Genomic DNA, 21,150 nt, shown 5'->3' with positions numbered 1-21,150 from the left:
AGATGGCATATATATTTCAGTGCTAGGATATAATTTAAATACATGTAATATAATACCTTACAGCTTAAAGGTTTTTTTAATCTTTCTATTGAATGTGACTGAAATAAATAAAAAAAAAGATTTCATGCTGCCCATTATATTAAATTAGCTAGAGTAAGCTGTATCACTTAATATCAATTTATGAATAAGGAATAGTTAGTGCTAAATCAAAAGTTTATTATTAGTTAGTCAGTCATCTGACAACATTTGGTTATCTTTAATATTCATTGTAACATTTAATATTCATTCAGCAAAACTTTGGAAGGAATAAAAAAAAGTTTTTTTGTCGGGCATTTCACTTCTTAGCTACCGTCGCCACGGTGGGTGGGGCTTAAGCGCAGATCTGTGATCCGCCAGTTGCCTGGTAACAAAAGCAAGGAGACCCAACAGGGACTCAAATTCAAACCTAACCCTGCAGATATTGTAAACATACACAACCATGTTTCATTCATTGTGCAAAGTGGCACTGATAGTCCCTGAAATCTGAAATAAATTCCCTTTTCTTGGATTATTCATTTCAAGGCTATTTACTCTCTCTTTCATTACAGCAAACAGCCTGATAATCTCAAGTACAAAAAGAAGTACCTGTATGATGATATAAGTAATGTTATGTAACCTCAAAAAATCAGCTTGTTTCTTGACTTTTTAATTATTTGTGAAGTTTTCACGGTTTTTTCTAGATTCCAACATGCTGGTAACTCTCAGACTCCTGTTCTGACCTTAAATTGGCTTTTTATCTGAAGTAGTCAGGTTTTTTCAGATCTCTCAAATAATGATACATCTGTTTCAGGTCTATTAGCCTGTATGAAATCGAAACTCTGTCATTTGCTTTTGGGTTTTGTAAACCAAGAAATCTGATCATTGAGAAAGGCAGAGAAGGGTTTTATATAGGTATCTCTAATGTATGCTGTTTTTCTCCTGTAATTTCAGGTGATCATGTAGACACTCAGAATGACTCTACCCAAAACAGTGCGAGAGTGGCTGGCAGAGTTCAAGGTAGGTTAATCCACTATCCAATAAATACTGACGTGATGTACAGCTTGTGTACATGTAGTTCACTATACCAGTAAGTACTGACTTAGACATACAGCTTATGTAGTCCACTATGCCAGTCATTACTGATATAGACATACAGCTTATGTAGTCCACTATGCCATTCATTACTGATTTAGACATATAGCTTATGTAGTCCACTATGCCATTCATTACTGTGTTAGACATACAGCTTATGTAGTCCACTATGCCAGTCATTACTGTGTTAGATTAACAGCTTATGTAGTCCACTATGCCAGTAATTACTGAGTTAGACATACAGCTTATGTAGTCCACTATGCCAGTCATTACTGTGTTAGACATACAGCTTATGTAGTCCACTATGCCATTCATTACTGAGTTAGACATACAGCTTATGTAGTCCACTATGCCAGTCATTACTGTGTTAGACATACAGCTTATGTAGTCCACTATGCCAGTCATTACTGATTTAGACATACAGCTTATGTAGTCCACTATGCCAGTCATTTCTGAGTTAGACATACAGCTTATGTAGTCCACTATGCCAGTCATTACTGTGTTTGACATACAGCTTATGTTGTCCACTATGCAAGTCATTACTGAGTTAGACATACAGCTTATGTAGTCCACTATGCCAGTCATTACTGTATTAGACATACAGCTTATGTAGTCCACTATGCCAGTCATAGCTGAGTAAGACATACAGCTTATGTAGTCCACTATGCTAGTCATTACTGAGTTAGACATACAGCTTATGTTGTCAACTATGCCAGTCACTACTGTGATAGACATACAGCTTATGTAGTCCACTATGCCAGTCATTACTGTGTTAGATTTACAGCTTATGTAGTCCACTATGCCAGTCATAACTGAGTTAGACATACAGCTAATGTAGTCCACTATGCCAGTCATAGCTGAGTTAGACATACAGCTTATGTAGTCCACTATGCCAGTCATTACTGAGTTAGACATACAGCTTATGTAGTCCACTACGCCAGTCATTACTTAGTTAGACATGTAGCGTATGTAGTCCACTACGCCAGTCATTACTGAGTTAGACATACAGCTTATGTAGCCCACTATGCCAGTCATTACTGTGTTAGATTTACAGCTTATGTAGTCCACTATGCCAGTCATTACTTAGTTAGACATGTAGCTTATGTAGTCCACTACGCCAGTCATAACTGAGTTAGACATACAGCTTATGTAGTCCACTATGCCAGTCATAGCTGAGTTAGACATACAGCTTATGTAGTCCACTATGCCAGTCATTACTGAGTTAGACATACAGCTTATGTAGTCCACTATGCCAGTCATTACTGTATTAGACATACAGCTTATGTAGTCCACTACGCCAGTCATTACTGAGTTAGACATACAGCTTATGTAGTCCACTATGCCAGTCACTACTGTGTTAGACATACAGCTTATGTTGTCCACTATGCCAGTCATTACTGTGTTTGACATACAGCTTATGTTGTCCACTATGCCAGTCACTACTGTGTTAGACATACAGCTTATGTAGTCCACTATGCCAGTCATTACTGTGTTAGATTTACAGCTTATGTAGTCCACTATGCCAGTCATAACTGAGTTAGACATACAGCTTATGTAGTCCACTATGCCAGTCATTACTGAGTTAGACATACAGCTTATGTAGTCCACTATGCCAGTCATTACTGTGTTAGACATACAGCTTATGTAGTCCACTACGCCAGTCATTACTGAGTTAGACATACAGCTTATGAAGTCCACTATGCCAGTCACTACTGTGTTAGACATACAGCTTATGTTGTCCACTATGCCAGTCATTACTGTGTTTGACATACAGCTTATGTAGTCCACTATGCCAGTCATTACTGAGTTAGACATACAGCTTATGTAGTCCACTATGCCAGTCATTACTGAGTTAGACATACAGCTTATGTAGTCCATCAACCAGTCAGACCTGACTTAGATGTACATTGTGAGGCAATTAAACTTCTAGATTTGTAAAAAATGGACTCATAGATACAATAAGAATTTGTCTGCGATTTCAGTAAGCATCTATTTACGATTTAGAAGAAAGTCATTGAGACACAGGAAAAAAAGTTAACACATGTATAGAGTAAATCTCTCAGCAAATGAAGCTCATCAATCAAAAATTCAATAAAATATAAACCCATTTGTCATGTTTGTGTGATGATATTTTTACTCCATTTTAGTTTGTGCATACTATTTCTTCAACTACCATAAAAAATACCAAATCAATTAAGCAGCTTTAATATTTAATGTGTTATGAAATATATTTTATATAAGACAAAATTCACAGAAGTCTCGTTGAGTAATTAGTCGGAGGAAAGATGGGTTGTCATGGTGAATTTAACACCTAGGTATTATCCTTACTGTTCTTGATTTGATGTTCTCTGATTGAACCCTGGGATATCATCTTTATTTTTGTCATGCCTTGTCTTTGTAAATGTTTTTCTCCCCAACCCAACTTTTTTTATTTATGTATACATGTTTGAAATTATCATGCGACCATTAGATTTACACAGACAATGATAGATAGACATGTTATATAAACATGTAAATCAATTATACTATTGTAAGTGTTTCATAAGCCTGAATAATGAGCTCTGATTCAGACCCAAGCTGTTGTATTGTTATTGAATATAGAATTGTGTATTACATAATCATTTTCACGTTACTTTTTTGAAGTACATGTACTGTATATATTTATGAACATCATTTGATATAAGTTCATTTTTAAATTTTTTAAAAAGGTGTAAAAAAAAAAATAGAGAAAGGGGGGGGGGGGGTCTATGAAAAATATTTTTTTTTAATAATTGATGGCTTAAATGAGGAATGGATCTTCATGTGAAGTTCCAGCTTATGATATAAAGTTTTGGACAATCATATACCGGTACATGCAGTTTGACTGTGAATTGAAAGTTAATTGAACAGATGATATGAAATACCTTCAAATTTAACATTATGTATGAGAAATCATGTTATTTCTTATGCAAACATTGAATTTTTAACCATTTGACAGTTTTCTTTAAGAACAAGTAGATATAACTGTTAGGAAAGATTAAGATTTTATCTGAATAATTTAAACTGATGATTGAGGAGTTGTGGTTCTGCTTTTGCAGTCCCTCCCTGACAATGAGGTTCACAGTTATGCCAGCACGGTCAGGCAGAATGAGGAACTGACCACCAACCTGTACTGTCTGTTTGAGAGTCTCCCACAAGCTGAGGTAAGAGTCCCACAGGCCAAGGTAATTGTCTCACAGGGTTCCACAGAGATTCCAACAGGCCAAGATAAGGGTTCCACAGGCGAAAGTAAATGTCCCACAGACTGAGGTAATGGTTTCATAGGTGGAGGTATTGGTCCCACAGGCCAAGGTAATGCTGAGGTAAGGGCCCTACAGGCCAAGGTAAGGATTCCTTAGGGATTACACAGGCTGAGATATTGGTTCCACAGGGGTCTCAGAGGCAGATGTAATGGTCCTTCAGGCCAGGTTATGTCCCATATGCAAAGGAAAGGGGAACCTCCCACATGCTGAGGTAATGGTCCCACAGACAGAGGTAATTGGGTTCCACAGGCTGAGGTAATGATCCCATAGTCTGAGGTATTTGTTTCCACAGGCCGAGGTAATGGTTCCACAGGCTGAGGCAATGATCCCATAGGTGGAGTTATTGGTTCCACAGGCTGAGGTAATGATCCCATAGTTGGAGGTATTGGTTCCAAAGGGTGTCCCAGAGGTTGGGCTTATGTTTCCACAGGGCAAAGTAAGGGCCCAACATCTTACCCCATTACAGGATGTCATCACTGATTTTGTGTTTTATGGCCAAGTTCTCAATCTGAAAGTCTGCAATAGAACACACACTTCCCCCACTCCACCCCCACCAGCCCCTCCCCATGACCTGCAGTGCCTCCTTTCATTATAATTTTAATAAGTTGGAATATGTGTTCATCCTTTTTAAAGCATTGATGATAGGGTCACATGCAGTGTCTCTGTTTTATATAACATTAAACTAGAACTCTCTAAGAATCTTAGACTCTGGGAAGACATGGTATATCACTGTGGGTTGTTTATTACCTTCTATAAATTGTGCAGCAGTATTTATTTCCTTATTTAGAAGAAGGGTATTGATGAGTTAGCATTTTAACCTTACTTAAGATAAACAAATTAAAAAAATTCAGCGACCATTTTATTGTTCATGTACAAGCATTGTGATAGAATTTCCCACAGGAACAGCTTCGTACTCTTACTGACTCCTGTTTCCATGGAGAATATAATGTCAGGTATTTGACCACTTGAGATCTCTGCAGTGTAGAATTTCTAGGACAGAGCCAGAAAGTAGACCATGATTCCAGTGATTATTAAAATTTTATTAATGTTGTTTGTTTTTCCTATATCATGTACACCATGGAAAGTCATCTTTTTCATTACCTTTTTGGTAGTTCTGATGTGGTCACCTGTATTTTATGTGTGATGTGTGATCCCTAATACCTATTGATTCTTGTATTAATTACATATCTAAGTTACGCCCTTTAAAAGCTGCTTATAAATACTGAAAACCAGTAATGAGATCAAATGTTACGGTTTCCATGGAAACTTGTTGGAAGGTTTTGTTAAATTTCAGCACAGTACAATTATTGACTATCACCTGATTTTGCTGTTCATATTATGAATGATATTTAGATACCGTAGATTTTGTTTGCTACAATAACTCTATTAAAAGTAAAGAAAACACAATTCTAGTCTCTCAAAGCAAAAATGAATCTAATCTATGTCCATATAAATGATTCAAACTAAAATTTAACAACTTCAAGCAGTAAATAGGCATTTTAATGCACCACATGTTTGTAAGATTAGGTAACTTGTTGTGTAAATTATGATCTTTGTTTTTTTCCCCATTTGGAACATAGTATAGTATACACAATCAATGAAGCATTGGCTTAACCAGATTATCACATTCCTATTATTTCATCTAGCCTTGACGGTCTGGTACAGAGCTAAAACATGGAGTCTGTTGTCTGCTTGGATGATAACTGGTTCTGAAGAGAGAGATTCTTTATTCTGTCTACTGCTCTTTGTCTTCATGGATAATATAGGATCAGTCTTTAGTCTACATTGCTAAGATAGGATCAGTCATTAGTCTACATGGCTAAGATAGGATCAGTCTTTAGTCCACCTGGCTAAGATAAGATAAGTCTTTAGTTTACATGAATAAAAAAGGATCAGTCTTTAGTCTACATGGCTAAGATAGGATCAGTCTTTAGTCTACATGGCTAAGATAAGATCAGTTTTTAGTCTACATGGCTAATATAGGATCAGTCTTTAGTCTACATGGCTAAGATAGGATCAGTCTTTAGTCTACATGGCTAAGATAGGATCAGTCTTTAGTCTACATGGCTAAGATAAGATAAGTCTTTAGTTTACATGAATAAAAAAGGATCAGTCTTTAGTCTACATGGCTAAGATAGTATCAGTCTTTAGTCTACATGGCTAAGATAAGATCCGTTTTTAGTCTACATGGCTAATATAGGATCAGTCTTTAGTCTACATGGCTAAGATAGGATCAATCTTTAGTCTACGTGGCTAAGATAGGATCAGTCTTTAGTCTGCATGTTTCTTTAATCTACATAGCTATTACAGGATGAATATCTCTAGTCTACATATCTAGTACAGGATGGGTCTTTAGTCTACATGACATTTACATAGGATACATAAATATTTTTTAAGGCACACAAGATGTTCCTCAATTTCAAATAATTTTCCATGAAAGATTATTCTTTATTCTTTATTTATTTTATTTATTTGCATTAAACATTGTTGATGGCCAAAAATCCTGGGGATCAGTACCGAATTTCCTTTTAAAAGCATGCAAAATGCAATTGGACGCTTATAAATAAAGTTATAGAAATTCAATATAATATTATGCCATTGAAACTTTATATCCAAATAGGTAAATATCATATGACATGAAAAATAATTATTGAATGATGTAGTGGAAATCTTCACATTGGAGAGATGAGAAATTGTTTTTTCGAAATAATGGAAGATAGATCATGTCTGGCATTGAATTATGCTTGAGAGTCTTTAAGCAGTCATGCAGATTTTTATTCTGCACTGTCATCAACATGAAAGATAAGTTTCAATTATAAGCAGTACCAGTAAATTTATAATAAGAATTATTTATTCAACTGAATTGTGCACAAAAAAGAAACCAACTTTGTTTTTCTGGCTATTGACAATTCATTGCATATCAAGCATAGGTTTGCTTTAAATCACTGATAAGTTGAATTGCGAAAAAATTGCAGATGAATATGATAACACAGTCGCATAAAAATTCACCATTTATAATATAAGCATATAGATTACTTTTGTTCAAAGACCATGCCCAATAAAGTTAGATTTTACAAATTGGATTCTTGTGACTTTGTTGTAATAAAAAAAAAGCAAAAGCACCACCAAACCAAAAGTGACAATATTGAATGTAAGAAAACATGTACAGCTGTAGTAAAATTGTATGATTTCTTCAAATTCATGAACACATCCTTTAAGGTACTCTTTCCATCCCTCAACTCTAACCCTGAAGCTTTAATCTGAGCCTGTGGAATGTTTCAGGTTTTAGATCCAGTCTGTCACCAGCTGTTTGAGTTCTACCGGTCCAAAGAATCGGAGCTGAAGACTTTCAGCAGGGAGCTGATACCTGTCGTTATCTGGACCTACCTGTCTGCTCTTAGTACATCCGGCAAAAAGGTGTGTATCATTATAGTTGAAGTACCTATACAAACTTTTCTTAATATGCATTGATAGGGTCAAATTCTTTATCAGAGAAACAAAGACAGTAAAACCTGGTTATAGCGAAGCCTTACAAATCAGTAGATTTACATTGCTATTCATGTATCACATAATTATTTTTATTATACCACTGTGTATAATTTCTATGTAAAATGACAACAAATGAACATACTGTTCTATTTAACAGTGAAATAGCTTCTGTGCTATCTGCCCACGGGGAAAAGTTATTGAAACTATTTACCAATGGCATTCAATTTCTCTCATTTTTAATCTCGGAACACCTCTGGCGTAATGCGAGTCGCTACGTTAAATTCAAAGTCCAACTTAAATTGGTTCAACAAAATCTGCATTGTCGACAAATAAGTTTTCGTGGGTATGATAAAATAACTTTTTACTGACTATTCAAATTGTCCCCCTCGACAGTAACTATTTCCCTCGACTTTGCCCTGCTAAATACTTGCTGCTTGGTGGACAATAAACTTACCATTGTCCTTATAGCCAGTAAATAGGTATATAATATATTTATCACAAAATAGAAAATATAAGCATAGCAAACTGACAAATCACTTCAATGTATCCATTGTATTCGAGATAACAGTGTTGGAGATACCGAGGTTCAACTGTACATTTATTCTTCCACATTACTTACAGTTATGCTATTTGAGGCATTAAATCAAAAAGCTTCTTTGTAAACCTAATATTATTGGATTGCAATTTGAGGAATTTATGTGGAAACAATTTTCCCAACACTAATGTTATACACTGATTTATCTGTTAATTTGTATTATCTTCCTAGTTCATTTTAACCGTAATATTTACAGGGATTTCTTTTAATTATTGGATTGTAATTTGTTTGATCTATGGTGAAATTAATTAATTCATACAATTATGTAATTTTGTATTGCTTACTTATGAAACAATATAACAAGTCATTGTAAAAGATATTATTATTATCATATTTTACCTCTGTAGGACTCAAATTCAGTTTGCTACTACTACATCAAGTATTAGAGGTGAATTAATTACATGTATATCTAAGTTTGTTTTAATGGTAAACTTTTACAAGGCTTTGTGAAGAATTTTGATGGGACTCTGCATCTCTACAGCCAAGGTTTTGCTTTAACCATGGTTGTACTAAACAACTTATACTGTACAAACATTAACCGTGTATAAGGTATTTTTCTCAACTGATTAAAATTCTGGTGTTTTACATACTGTAAACCAATTTTTATTCCAAACGACTTTATTTCACGAATAAATGCCAATAAACTGGTTTGCGACGACTAATGTTCACAACCAAGCCTTATCCAGACCTGTATTGTTAAAAAAACTATAGACAAAGGATTGGTTTGCGGTGAGAAATATTCGCGATGAAAAGGCTCTCGCTAAACTCGCGAAAAATTCGCGCACGTGAAAAAAATTTGGTTTCAGTACTAAGATATACGATAGTAAGCTTCTGCACAACATTGTCTATCACCAGTTCTTGGTACTGTTAAAGTTCATTCATCCTCAGAATCCAACAGCATTTGGACTATTCCCAGCCACAGACAATGCAATTGTTCTCTTTCTATTTTTGAGTAGGTCCCAAATGGCTCATCAAGATGTCTACTGCCATTTCACTCGCAAATAAAGTTCGGTTAGCTCAGAAAAATTTGTAAAATTGTGAATTTTATCGTTATAAGCTATTCAATAATCAAATTATGTCTAATGCTTGATTCTGTATTGACTTTAACATTCCAGAAATATATCTTTGAAAATGATGCACAATCAACAATGCTTTTGGTAGCCTGAATTAAAGATCAGAGGCTCATTTTCTCTTTTTTTCCTTTCTTCTGGCATCTACTTATATCATAGCTAGTCTTTTAGGAAATTGATGAATGATAAAAAAAATAAAGGTCAAATCTGATACCAGATAAGAGTTAAGCAAATTTGCCATTTATAAGAAAAAAAGGACAATGATTAAAACAAAACCAGATGATTATTCTAAGATATTTGTAGTGTCCAGATGATAAATTTTTAATGACTTACGTGTTACTTAAAAAGCAAATTGCAGCCAGCTACTGCAGTCATGCGGAACCCGTGAGTGACAAATGCTGGAGAACTGATGGTGCCTGTTCATTAACTGGCTAAGAGTGGTATTACTGTTGACAACCCGATTACATAAATTGTGAAAGATTTAACTTCTCTTTTTGTTTAATTACAGTCAGTGAGAGGACTTGAGGCATTCCTGCTGGGAGTGTACAATCTGGTGAGTACTGTTTGATTTATATCAATAAAGTGCATGTTGGCATGATCAGCAGTTATTCATTCCCCTTCTTTAAATGTTCAGTCAAGCCCCAAATTTTGATTTAGGTAATTTTTAGAGAATCAAATATTGAATTTAAGATTTCACATTGAAGAAAAAATTCTGTGGTTAGCAGGAGAATTATGAAGAAAATGATAAGGTTAACCATGGTTATTTTGTGTGGTTTGTCAATGAAATATAAGAGAGATTGCTACAAAAATCCTAAACGTGCAGAGCATCGGTAATTCAGTGGAGCATTGATTGTTTACTGAGGCTATTGGAGGCAGTAAGTATAGATTTGTAGGTTTTTCAATTAATTCTCCAATATTTTGGTCAGTACCTGGATACCATGTCTTTTCTGTGCCTTGGGAAGCAGTAGTCTGTCAGGAATCGATTTCATTTCTGTGCAATATCATCTACTAAAATATGAAGCATTTAGTCAAATTGTATGAGAGAGGACCATCTTGCTGTTAATACCTGGTAAATGCACACTAAGCCACAGATTGCTCACTGTAATTACTGGTGGCTTTTTGCAGCAGTTAGCATCTCGTTTGCAGTTGACAACTAATGGTTGTGTTGACGATCCACCCCTAATGCACCGGCTGGTAATGACCATCTTAGCTCCTTGTTAGATCCAACAGGTGCTCCCAACCTGCCTCTTAATGTTGTGTGCACAATGTAAGCAGAATTCCTCACTACAGTATATTATCTTGTGAATTATTAAGACTTGATAAGTATTCCCATGTTGCTGAATAAAAGTAACGAATATATGTAGTTTCATGTAACATCATACTACCAAATATCAGAATATTAAACTAAAGACTTGTTCAAAGACTTCAAATTTTGAAGTATTTAATATTTCTTTCAAAACATTCTTTGGGTATTTTATGGCTTATTTTAGAAAATATAAATCAAATTATGGGGTTTTGTAACATTCATTTTGAGTCTGCTTTCTTTGTTCTGTAACAACTATACTTTTATGCATTTTCAATGTTAATTAGTTCTATTGTGTTGTACAAGAATAAAGACAGCATATACCTTTTGTAAATTACTGAAGTTAAACATCCTATTAGATATCCTATTATATTACAAGGGACTGCAACCTCACCACAGGAATAGTCTTACCTCATTGAATAGTCATTTTATATTGTAAAGAAAGTCCTACCATATTGTACAGGAAAAGCTACAACAGAAACTAAAGGACAGCAGTACGATGTAACATTATTATCTATAGACTACTACCATCTCACAGCAGTAATCCTGCTGATTGTACAAGACTATACCCCTATCACATACTATTCCTTCCTCAGAAAGAGTCATTGTGCAATATAAAAGACCCCTTATGCTTACAAAAACAATCCTAAATCACTGTGCAGAATTTTTCAGGTAGTGTTTAGTTAAATGATAGGACTGTATAACATTGTATAGTCCTCTAGTTCAGTTTGATGAAAGTATTGTAATACATTGTAAAGTCCTACCATTCAGTCCAATAGTAGGATTGTATATATATATTACATTGTTAAGAACTTAGTCCTGCCATTCAGTCTAATTCAAGTTCTAGGATTGATATGTATTACATCATGAAGGAATTCAGTCCTAACATTCAGTCTAAAAGGGTTGTATATGTATTACATCCTGAAGGAATTCAGCCCTACCATTCAGACCAATAATAGGATTGTATTTGTATTACATTGTGAAGGATTTTAATCCTTCCATTCAGACTTGTAATAGCATTGTATATGTATTAAATTGTTAAGGATTTTAGTAATATGTAATACATCCTGAAGGAATTCAGCCCTACCATTCAGACCAATAATAGGATTGTATTTGTATTACATTGTGAAGGATTTTAATCCTTCCATTCAGACTTGTAATAGCATTGTATATGTATTAAATTGTTAAGGATTTCAGTCCTACCATTCAGTCTAATAATAAGTTTGTATATGTAATACATCCTGACGGAATTCAGCCATACCATTCAGTCTAGTTAAAGGATTGTATTTGTATTACATTGTTAAGGATTTCAATCCTTCTATTTAGACTTATAATAGCATTGTGTATGTATTACATTGTTAAGGATTTCAGTCCTACCTTTCAGTTTAATAATAGGATTGTATTTATATTACATTGTAAAGGACTAATCATCCTACTATACAGTGTAATAATAGGATTGTATTTGTATTACATTGTGAAGGATTAATATTCCTACTATTCAGTATATGTGTAATAATAGGATTGTATATGTATAATTTCAGTTCTACTATTCAGTCTAATGATAGAACTGTATATGTTTTACATTGGGTAGGACTAACAGCCCTACTATTCAGTCTTATCGTAGGACTGTATCACACTGTCTAGTACTTTGAACAGTCATGTATAAAAATCATTCACATGAGAATGTTAGTTCTACTGGCCTGTTTTGAAGGGAATATAATATTATCAATTCATGTTTGCTATTTAATAGTATATTCTAAAACTACATCATATTGTCTGCCTTGCCTCATGCTATTCTATATATCTGTCGCTATGAAGTATAATTTAATGCTACCACGTTGTCTGCCTTATTCCATGCCTTGCAAAGAATCTCTCATGATTTGCAGTGGTATATGATTTTTATCCAACAAGTTGTGTGTTTTCTATCCCAAAGCCTTGGCGATGGGATAGAAAACATGTAATGTTTAATTGTGACGTAAGAATGTGGCGTAAGAATACACTGTGTAATATGAAAATTTATTCCATTAGTGATATATACCGTATATTGAGATAAACATATGATTAAAGTCAATATTGCACTGAAGTATAATTTTATACAACTTCATATTGTTTCTCCTTTCCACACGGTGCTATATATCTGTCGCTATGAAGTTTTGCTATAAATCAATTGCACTGAAGTATAGTTTTATGCTACCTCATATTGTTTCTCCTATTCCACACCATGCTATATTATCCACTGCAATGATTCAATGCTAGCTACATTGTGTCTGCTTGTACTAATTCCACTGCATGCTATACCACTGTCACAATGAGGTTTGATTTGATACTAGCTACTGGTGGATCAAGATACCTCTGCTACATTCTTCTTTACCAAATCATACTGCAGTAGATCTATTTGTGCAACAGGTTAAATCAGAATTTTGATTGTGGATCATTGCCTTGTTTTTTGTCGTTTGCAGACATTTATCTCTCTACAGAATGAGTTTTGTGTGTCCATATGATTTATCTTTCTTTAACTCCATCTCAACTTTTAATGGTTCTAATAATCAGGTCTGTTGGACCTATTTCAGAGTCCTCTTACCTATCTAAAAAGACTCGTAAAATGTTTATAAAAAAAACATCATTTGCTGTCAGGTGTTATGAGTCCAACATTTTATATCTCTGTGTACATGGGATCATTACTGAGTACTCTTGTTTTTTTGATTTGGTAAATTCAAATTTTCATCAATTTTTAATTTTATAATCACTAAGTCTTCTAGAATCTGGGTTTAACCTATATGACAATAACTTGGAAATAGAATTATCGACTGTTGACTGTACTGAGTTCAGCTCGGACAGCTGACTAAAGTCTCCCCCAGCCCCAGGGTGTCAAAATCAGCCCAGGGTGGGCTCAGTAATTAGCTCTGTTGGTCAGCAATAGGGACGGACACTGTGACTTTTGTAGCACACCTGTTCTCTGTGACGCTACACAGGTGTAAAGCTCATTAGCACCTCTTCTGCTTTCCCTGTGTGAAGTATGTGAAAATTTGACAAATCATACTCATCTCCTCCAAATCACACACTGCTACTACAGAAAGGGAACTTAGCTAATTAGCTAATAATTACAAGTGGCTGCAATACGTTGGCTTTTTGAACCCTTTTCCCTCTCAGTGATTAAAATAGCTGCTTATCATGTAATATAAATATTACCTAGGCTACTTTTCCTTATATCTGTTTCCATGGAAACAGTTCTACATCTGGACTGTGATTGGTAGGATTCTGTGTAGCCTCATCCCACCTGTTTGAGGGTGATAATTAAATGTGGTATATTATAGCTGCAAGCCTTGTAGCTTCCATCAACCCAATGGGAGTTACTCCTCTCATGCACACATCACTGTGTTGTCTGTGTGAATGCTCTCCGATGGTCTTGTAATTACGCCGGCTCAGATGGATGACTCCAGGTAAGATTGTCGTTTTTCCTCAAGGTATTTTTCACTCAGGTAGACTAGCAGGTACTCTTAATCAGGTTGATGCTCAACAATACAATATCTGTCAGGCCTCTTTCATCGGGAAATCATTTTGTTTTATGATAGATCAATTCAGGAATGTAACGCGCAGGATTTCAGTGTGTCCAGAGTCCTCTGGTCTCGGTGTTAAGATTTCCATCAGACCCATTCAGTTGAAATTAAACAAATTCTGATGCTTATTGTAAAAGGTTTGTTTGTTATACCCCTGATGGTCTTAATGTTATTATTTAATTACAACAGAAATTGTTTAACTTACAAGAAAGTGTTTTGGGTGGGTTTTTTTGAATAGGCTTGCTTGATCATTAAACTAGATACATGATTAAATTTGAATTATTGATGACACTCAAAGCCTCTCCACCGATCAAAGAAAATGGCCAGCCATTGTAGCCTTGGATCAAATGCTTGGGGAAAGATTAACGTTATAAATATTTTAAATTTCCGAACTTGATCAGTGTTAGCGTTTTTCGCCTTTGATTGCATTCTTCAACTGTAAGGAATGGTTTGTTTCATAGACTGGAGAATAGTATTTTTCCATATTAATTCCTTTTCACAAAAATTAATCAAGTACAAATTGAATGATTAAATTATATGCACTTATCTATGGCAATGAAAATTTTCATTCAGACCTTTGAACCTGCATACATGATTTCCTATTTTTCTTTGCTAATGGCTTGTGTTTAAAGATTGACCTTACATCTCAGATTGAACTTCTAAGTTGTCCTTGTATTCATTTACCAGTAATTTCAAATATTGATAAGAACTCATTTCTGAGACTTCAATTTCTTTAGAAAAAATAACAAAGGTTGTAGAGTTCAGATTTATTATCAAGGTGTACATTAAATCCAATATACTGTAAATTGAAATTATTTTTTAAGGTAAGTATGACTGTTTGCTGTATTTTGAGGCTTCAGTGTGGTGTTTTGATTGGTTTTCATTAAGCCCATGCTTTTTGCCGTGATTGCTGCATCAGTTCAGGGATCTGTTCTAGAGAGTACCTGGACTATGTTGGTGGCCATTGTTCTGTCAGTGAGATAGGTGGCCGTTACCTGTAGACGTTACCTGTAGTCTGACTACCTATGGCTACAGCCTGTAATCAACAAGGGAATATACCTGGCTGGCCACACAGAGAAAGGTGATGGCATGTTTTTCATAAAAACCTGAGGGAAACTGTGAAATTGGTTTGTCTGACCAAGAAGTGTTGGGTGGAGGTGTGAATCTTGCTCCAGCCATCTGCAGTGGTTTGGATTGTGGAATGAGCCTCCTCACAGTTTAGTCATGATTTTTTGGCCAGGTTCAACTACTTGTGGTGTTAGTTGATGTCGGATTCGAACAACGAGAACATGATTTTGGTGTGAATAAAGAAATTCAATGGTGACCTTCAGCTCACAGGTAATAAAGGCGATTTATGATAGAGGTTTTTGGGGTTTACTGAATTACAGCATCTTGGGGACACCAGTCTTTTAAGAGAAGTACAGATAGCTACATCATGTACTAAATTAATGTCATGATCATTATAGTACATCAGTGTATTAGGATTCTAATTATAAGTAAGCTACAGCAAGATTATATAGTCTCCATCAGAAAAAAAATCCCTGTGTCAAGTTTGATAATTACCATGAAATGTTCTTTGTTAAGGATCATCATTTTTTCTTGGAGACATTGAAATTGTTGGTGGTGATATAGGGGTCATGATGGTCTGTGAGGGTCGTTGCCATGGAGCTTGGCCTTACTAACCTTGTGATTTCTGTTCGTCAGTGGTGGATTGCTAGATATAAATCAACTTATCAGCAGTTGTACCACTGATTTGCAGAGAAAACAGCCAAACTAACAGCACTGTCTTGTTGTCTGCTTCTGTCATCTGTGGCTGTGTGGTCTTGTGGTATTAAGTTAGTGCATTAAACCAGTCAACTGCTATGTTTAAATGCAGAAACATATTTGTGATGCTAGAAATTGCTACAAAAAATGCTTGTTCTTGATAATATATTAGAGCGCTTTGCCGTTGTTCCTTTTAACTTGTGCATTAGCACTAATATGTAATTTTCTGTCAGCTTTGTATGTCATGTGATTCTATGGTGTAATGCGTGATATGTGCCTTAAAGAGCCTTAGCGACAACAAGTCTTATATATGTTGATTATCATGTTCGCCTCAATATTTCATGTGATGCAATTTTGATATTACAGCACGAGAACTTGAATTTTTAGCATTACTGCTGAAATCACAACAGTATCATTTTCTTCATTGAGCTGCAGAAAGCTAATTTATGGATATAAAAATTAAGAAATTTTCTTGATTTCTGCAGGAAGATTTTGTATGTATTAGTCTCATTGTATGCTCGTAACAGAAGTTGACAGCTATAGTATACCAGCAAAGAAAGAAATATTAATGAAAAAAATCAAAGTAAAGTATGTCCTAAGTAGATCAATTCTATTTGATGCAAGGGACGTTTCCCTGTGGATTAATGACTTTTGTTTGATGTAGGAAAGAAGTTTGTCTTATCTTCTGGTGAAAGCTTTCTGTAGCTGTAAAATTCTGATTAAGCATTGTTCTAGTTCTAAGATACGCCCACTCATTGTGGTAGGTGGCTCCTTAAAGGAGACACATGAGAGGACAGGGGACTCTGAATGATAATGGCCACTGTTTTTGTTCCTAATAAGTCTATTGTCTGAAATGTGCGGCAAGTTTTAAGGAACCTTCTCATTAAGATCTCAGAGGATGCTGCTCACCTTAGCCAGGTAATGAGTCTCTTTGTGATTGGAGAACACCTGTTAGACAATTCATGTGAAATATTACCAGAGCTTTTATATCAGTTCCTAGAGATATTGTTAGGAGGAAGGAGAAATTCAAAAGAATGCTGCAGAAAAAAGTGAGTGAGGGCTAATTACCCTAAATATCCTGTCAGCAGCCTCCACACAGGAAGTGGTCAGTGTCTGATGACTGTCATCACCCTGGCAGTCAGTCATTTTTGGTGGACATATGATTAGAGTTTCCAATGAAATTTGACATCTTTGTAATTTTCAGGGCTGATTTGCACAAAGTGGTTTCCTCCAAGGCTAATTTTGACAATGTCATAAGCTGATGGACAAGTTGATTAAAAAGTATAGCATTGTTAAAAATACTGTTTAAACACCAGTTTAGTCTCAAAGTAAACTATTGGAACAAACTAGAAGATTTTGTTTTCCTCTATAATGATTTTTTTGAGTTGTGTAAATACATTGTTTTTCAAGTCTGGCTTTGTTATCAGTTTCTTCTTGATTTTTTTTTAAAAGGTAAAACAATTTTTTTGTCCCAGTGATTACAGGGATAGTCTCATATTAAAAAGCAGAAATTAAAACAAGAAAATCTGTCCATGGAAACTTAAACTGCCATCTTTGAGTTTTACCTTTGAATGGCTCTGATGCAGGTAATAAGGGAAAAATAATGATCAAACCCAGGAAACTTTTATTACAAAAAATAATGAGGCATAGTGATATTCTCCACAAGTCATTGCAGAGATATGATTAAAATTCATCAAAGATCTGCAGGACAGACCCTTAGAATTTAATTGTCTGAAGACTGAAACTTAAATCCAGTCTGGAAAGGAGAAAAAAGCCTTCTGATGATGGCATAGTTTTATGTTGAATGCTCTGTGTAATTATTGAAAGCCTTGCTGGAGAGGTAATTGCAAAAAGAAAACACATGGTTCTTTCTTATTGATTTTAATTTGTTTAATCACTATGCTTTACATGCAGACGTTCTTACTTACTCCCAAATGAGATTAAAGCTAAAATAATTGTACATTAAACAAATTACAATCCTGTTTTATGAGCATTGATGAAACAAAGAGCCCATATTAACTGCATTGATTGACCACGACCAGTGAATTTGTTTGTCAGATTTATGAACAGGACAGCTAATTTTTCTCTAAGGCATCTCTGTCCTCATTTTCAAGGATGCACATATTAGGAGTGAGCCATTATGACAGCAGAATTGAAACTCCATGAGAGGGCCATTCATGTCTTACTGTCTCAATTCAGCATCACTTATCTTATCTTGGTATCTCAAACAGACATCACCAAAAACTGCTATATTATGATTAATCCAGCTTAATATTTGGCATTTCTTGGCATCCATGATATTTCTATTCAGGTTTTCTTTACCTTAGATTGGAGGTCAGCCATGACTGGTCTTCTCTGTAACTGCGGTGTGCAATTAATTGGTATTTTGATTTTGCAGGAAACAACGTTGCCTGATGGAAAACCCAATGTCAAGACATTCCGTATCCCCACATTCTCTCAGCCCTCCATCTATCATGAGGTAGGTCAATGATTTCTTGTCTTTATTGTAGAATGACAGGTTCATAATGCATGTATCAAGTCAACATGCAGCTATCATGAACCATAAAAATTCATGGCTACTTATTTTTTTGTGTGTACCCTTCACCCATGAATCTTCATGTCCAAAGAATTAATGAAACACTGTCTTTATACAATTATGAATGTATACAAGCAAATCAATGAAAAACAACCATTGAAGAGTAGACAATCTAAGAAAGCTGGTCCCTATAAACTGAAATGATTCCGAAGAATAAATATTGGTCGATTTCCTTTTTGGTTGAGTGAAAAGTTTTGACAACTTGACTGAGATTGGGTGGATGAAATTCTGAGAAATTTGTTCAGAAAAGCTTTGGGTTCACCATAGACATCAAAGACACTTCATCAACAATGGTACAACATGCACTGGTAAGCCTTGCATGTTTTTTGTATGGCCAATTGAAACACCATCTGGCTTGTGATGCCAAAACAGATTATCTTGCTGATACAGGGGCAATTGCAACTCCTCACTGAAAACTTCATTACAGTAATTGGAGTAATTCTATAATGAAGCTAGCCAGTGTTGCCTGACAATAAATGTTAAGTCTTCAGTCCTACTGGAGTCCCAGGTTAATGGAATGAGTCTGGAAAAGTCCATTCATCTCTAGAAGCACACATGGACACCACCTCCAAACTTGTCAGCATTCCCTAAAATAATGTAATATTGGAACCAATTAAAAACTTGATAGTATTTAATCAGAAAACAGACCTGAGGAACTACTTTTAACTGTTCAGTAGTTTCTGAATCAAGGTTGCTCTGGAATCACTTTTAAACTTGTCAGAATTTCCTACAGTCATAATAGTGATGCAAGGACAACTTCTTAACTCATCAAATTCTTTTTGAAGAAAAAGCATGTCCCTTTATTGCTAGGTAAACAAATATCCTTGGCTGTGATATAATTGTACTGGTAACAGGGGACACAAGAAATTGGACCAATGGTCGTTCACTGGTCAGGTGAACGAGACTTGATAGTGAAAGGATCAGCAGCCAGCAGCATCCTGTCTGGATAGATTCCTGGGAAGCAGTTACAATGACTAACCAGATATTATTCTTCATCCAGAGAAATCCTATACTTTTTATGAAGCCAAGATCTCTCATTATAAGGTGGTCTACATTAAAACCGAAGACGGATACAGATGACAAGTCAGATATTCATTACAGCGACTCAGGGATCAGTTGATGAAATATGACAGCAGTAATAGTGATATTTTGTCTCAAGGTAGAGATCCAGTGCCGTAACAATCAGAAAAAAGTTGTTTAGTTCCTCAGTATTTGTATCAGACGCTAATGATGATTATTAAGTCTGTAATTATCATCTTCATTCTGACTTTTTTCTATTTTCATTTTCTTTCAGTGTAGGATTTTATTGAATTATCATTAATGAGAATTGTTTGATATATTGGAGACTTTTATGAATTTGCCAATCAGAATGGTTTCAGGGCAAGTGTATTGGGCTATAAGCACTCACAGGCATAATGTGCTAAGTGATTGCTGGCATACTGTAAACCACCTTTTATTCGTGTTGGAGAAATTTTCATAAGGATTTCGGAAGCCTCTTATTTCTTGGCACAGTCCAATCCTCATATGTCCGTGGTATTTTATTTACCAGGTAAACTACACATTGATTGCAAATATTTGTCACCACAAACCAGCCGATCTCTAGTAAATCACAAAATAAATAAGGTCATCATGAATAAAGGTTAGTTTACAGTATGTTGCTTAGCACTAGATGGCATATTGTGCCCAGCAGATGATGTCATATTGTGCTAAGAAAAATTGTTTAATGTATCGCCTCAAACATTTTGTAGCCATCAAGCATCAGCAGTATCTCCCTCACTGAGAGTGCTCTATCCAGACTGGACCGTCGGGAGGCAGAGGAGTGGTGCAGTGGTCCCCTACCTCAGTACGAGGCAATCACTGGACAAAACAGGTGAGCTAATTAGAGTTGTGATGTAGTAGTCCCCTACCTCAGTACATGACAATCACTGAACAGAACAGGTGAGCTAATTATAATTGTGATGTAGTGGTCCCCTACCTCATTAAGAGGCAATCACTGAACAGAACAGGTGAGCTAATTGGTTTTCTGTAGTGGGTCCTTACCTCAATATGGAGCCATCAATGGACAGAACAGGTGAGCTAATTAGAGGTACATGTAATGTAAAAAAATAAAAATGGTAAGCTTTAATAAGATTTCTGGGAAAAAATATACCTGAGGTATTGAGCTATGATGTAGATATAACAGATGAGCTAAATAGGATGTAAGAATCATATCTGACCTGATATACTAATACACACTGTAATATTATTCTAACGGCTATCGAGCTGATATACAGCAACCTTGGGCTAATATAGGATGCGATAGAAAAATTGCCATGTAATAATCTATATATTAAGTTCACTATCCCAAAGTTAAAAATTTGGAGAATTTTGAGGCACTTAGCCAGT

The 21,150-nt window shown here is 35.3% G+C and overlaps 1 protein-coding gene across 1 annotated transcript in view; it reads left to right on the top strand.

The window, feature by feature from the left end:
- LOC128191768 (anion exchange protein 3-like) overlaps nt 1-21,150 on the top strand; it is a 61,493-nt gene that overhangs the window by 32,221 nt on the left and 8,122 nt on the right. Inside the window, exons 25-31 of the mRNA XM_052864049.1 lie at nt 346-462; nt 4,188-4,292; nt 7,674-7,808; nt 10,054-10,098; nt 18,568-18,648; nt 19,011-19,073; nt 19,620-19,705. Of these exons, the coding sequence (XP_052720009.1) occupies nt 346-462; nt 4,188-4,292; nt 7,674-7,808; nt 10,054-10,098; nt 18,568-18,648; nt 19,011-19,073; nt 19,620-19,705 (632 nt within the window). The remainder of the gene's footprint in view (nt 1-345; nt 463-4,187; nt 4,293-7,673; nt 7,809-10,053; nt 10,099-18,567; nt 18,649-19,010; nt 19,074-19,619; nt 19,706-21,150) is intronic.

Source organism: Crassostrea angulata, chromosome 7 (genome assembly GCF_025612915.1).
Source record: "Crassostrea angulata isolate pt1a10 chromosome 7, ASM2561291v2, whole genome shotgun sequence".
NCBI classification, from domain to species: Eukaryota; Metazoa; Mollusca; class Bivalvia; order Ostreida; family Ostreidae; genus Magallana; species Magallana angulata.
Note: the sequence above shows the minus strand (reverse complement) of the source record. Positions and strands in the feature narration are given on the sequence as shown.